Consider the following 2,939-nt stretch of genomic DNA (forward strand, 5'->3'; position numbering starts at 1 on the left):
GGCGGAGGAACCGCGGGGAGGTGACGACGCGGCGGAGCGAGGCGCAGGAGGCGGAGGCGCGCGCGAGGTCCGCCGGCGACGGCAGGCGGATGAGGATGTCCGCGAGGAGGTCGTCGGTGAGCGCCAGCAGGCAGCCCATCGTCGTCGGCGGCGGTGGCGGCGGCGGCGGCGGTGGATCTACGGCGACGGAGAGGAGAAGGGTGGGGAGGGGAGGGGACGAGAATGCTCGGCTTGGTTGCCGCCTCGTTTTGCCCCGGAAAGAGGTCGGTTGGGCTCGGGAAGCCGGTCCTGCTCATGGGCCTAGGCCGCAGTTTTGGCCCACTCGCCGATAATATAGCGGTGGCTCACTCTAGTTTGGCACGACGCGCCCTCCACCACGAAATCGTCATGCTTATTATCATCCTTTGCGTCACTAAATTTATCATCGAAAATGTTTGATTTGTCATGTGCTCGTATCAGTTGTTCGGGTGTTATTAGATATCTTAAAAACTACTTAAGCACAAAGTACTTCAAATATTAACGGAGGAAATTATGGACGATATGGCACGGTCACCACAAGTTCAGATTGTAATTTTATTTTTGAAGGCCGAGCCGTTAATGACGAAGCACATAGTTTAGCTAAGCATTCTCTTTCTCTCGGTCTGGGACGCAATACTTGGTTGGTTAATTCCCATGATCCAAATTGTATCCCACTACATGTGGATTATCATCAATAAAGCTTAGCTTTCCCCTAAAAAAACCATGAAATCGTCATGCTTATTATCATCCTTTGCGTCACTAAATTTGCCATCGAAAATGTTTGATTTGCCATGTGCTCGTATCAGTTGTTCGGGTGTTATCAGATATCTTAAAAATTACTTAAGCACAAAGTATTTCAAATATAAATGAAATTCCCCTCAAATGGGATTTTTTTAATCAAGCAGTTTTTTGTAAAAGTATGGAATGCTGACTGGTTGATGGAGTCCAGATGTAACTTTCTATTTTGTAAAAAAAAATCAGTGTGTCGATGCTTCTCTATGTTTGTAATTCTCTTTGCTCTGTGTGTCGATGCTTCTATGTTTGTAAAATTTGTTCTGTGTGTCAAATATACTTTTCCCAAGATAAATTAATAAAGAACAATTCAAGCTTGATCCCAACTTTTATGTTTGCAGTTCTCTTTTATTTTCCATGAAGGGGACCAGAGACACATAAATAACGAGGTTGTGCTAAGGATTTGTCATTTTTGTATATCGACCAATGTTTCGAATTTTGATTTGAAATTTTGTGACAACAAACATTTATGTTGTGTGAACATGCTCATTTTTTTCACATTTTAAAATGTGCTAGGAGGTCCGATGCACCGGTAGTACCACAAGCACCGGTGCACCGGATACATTCCCCTCCTCAATGTAATGTAGAAGATTGCATTAGTCACATCCATGCCGCTTTGATTTGGTGCTAGTTATCATATACTTCTACATGTTTTTTTTAGAACGAAGGCTCAAGAAATAGCCCGGCTTTGAATTAACAAAGCCATCAACCGGCCAGGATAACAAAGATTACAACCACGAACCACACAGAGAAAAGGAAAACGGCAAAGATACAAAGGCGCTGGGAGGCAGCTCACATAGCACACAACCAACTAGATAACATGAAGCTAACAGCTAGGAGATGCTAGGGCCCTCTTGCACGCACACAGCCATAGGGAAGGTATCTGCCGGCTCAATGCAAGGAGACGACGACGATGAGAGGCAAGCCATTGCCAGAACACCAGGGACTTGAGGGAAAACACACCGAGACAAGTCCATCGTCAAAGAAGACCCCTGTCTCCTCGCCTGGCTCGAAAGGCGCCGCACCGTTGAGCGATGGACTAGTTCACCCTAGAACCTGCCTAGATGGTACCCAGGGAAGCCATTGGAGCGGAACCAGGCGTTCCTGACATGTCGACGACGACTCGCCTAGAGCCAACCAGACCCAAAACCAGAGGCCGGGCGAGAAAGAGGGAAAGCTGCCAGGTTGAAACAGCAGCAGGGGCCAAGAACAAAACTCAGGAGCTCCGGCTTCCTCGGCGAGCTGGTAAGGAAAACCACCGGCGGAGGGGAACCCTATCCTCTCCCTGCCTGGAAATTGCTAGCACACCAGCCGCACGAGGAGCACCATAGACACAGAACCCCGCTCCAGGAGGACACACCGCTGGAGACTTGCTGCTGCCGCCGCCGCACACCAACCACACCACACCGAAGCCCACCGCCCCACTTGTTCCCAAAAACGGCGTCTTCAAGAAGATTACGGCGCCAAGGGCGTCGCCGCCGTCCAACACAGTTGTGGTTTTCACCCGGGAAGCAAGTGGGCATGGGATGGGGAGGACAAGACCTGGCCAGCGCCTCCAAGGAGGTGAACGGCGCCCGCGGGCGTCGCCATCGACGCGCCGGCAAAGCTGGCTAGGGTTTCCCCTGGTCCTGGACCCCCAACATCCGCTCCCACCCACCAAAACCGGCCCCCGACGCCGTAGCAGGCCAGATCTGAGGGGGGAGGAGCCCGCTGGTGGAGAGTTGGGGAGGAGACGGCCAGATCTGACGCCACTGTAGCCGAAGCCGTCGCCGCGCCCCGATCTGCATCCTCTGGAGATATTGCCGTCCTCACGGCCAAGACCGCCGGCCCACGCCCGCGCCACCAGAAGCCGAGCTGGAGGCGTCGCACCGGCCGGGGCCGCCGCCCCAGATCCCACAGCCCCCCGCGGGCGAGGCGGGGCAGTGAGGGCCCCGTCGCCACCGTCATCAGCAGCACACCGGGCTTGCCCGGCGGCAGCCTCCGGTGGCGGCGAGGGAAGATCGAGGAGGGGGGAGGGGAGGCGGCGGGGCTAGGTTTCGCCCTCGAGTCGCCCAAGCAGGGCGACGCGAGGGAGGGGAGGGGAGGATATACTTCTACATGTTGCAATTACGAAAGGAAAAATATAGCTG

General features: G+C 53.1%; 1 protein-coding gene across 1 annotated transcript in view; it reads right to left on the minus strand.

The window, feature by feature from the left end:
• Positions 1-209, minus strand: part of LOC119360388 — a 2,830-nt gene extending 2,621 nt beyond the window's left edge. Inside the window, exon 1 of the mRNA XM_037626044.1 lies at positions 12-209. Within this exon, the coding sequence (XP_037481941.1) occupies positions 12-139 (128 nt within the window). The 5' untranslated portion in view covers positions 140-209. The remainder of the gene's footprint in view (positions 1-11) is intronic.
• Positions 210-2,939: the final 2,730 nt, after the last annotated feature.

This window comes from Triticum dicoccoides, chromosome 2B, assembly GCF_002162155.2.
Source record: "Triticum dicoccoides isolate Atlit2015 ecotype Zavitan chromosome 2B, WEW_v2.0, whole genome shotgun sequence".
Classification (NCBI taxonomy): Eukaryota; Viridiplantae; Streptophyta; class Magnoliopsida; order Poales; family Poaceae; genus Triticum; species Triticum dicoccoides.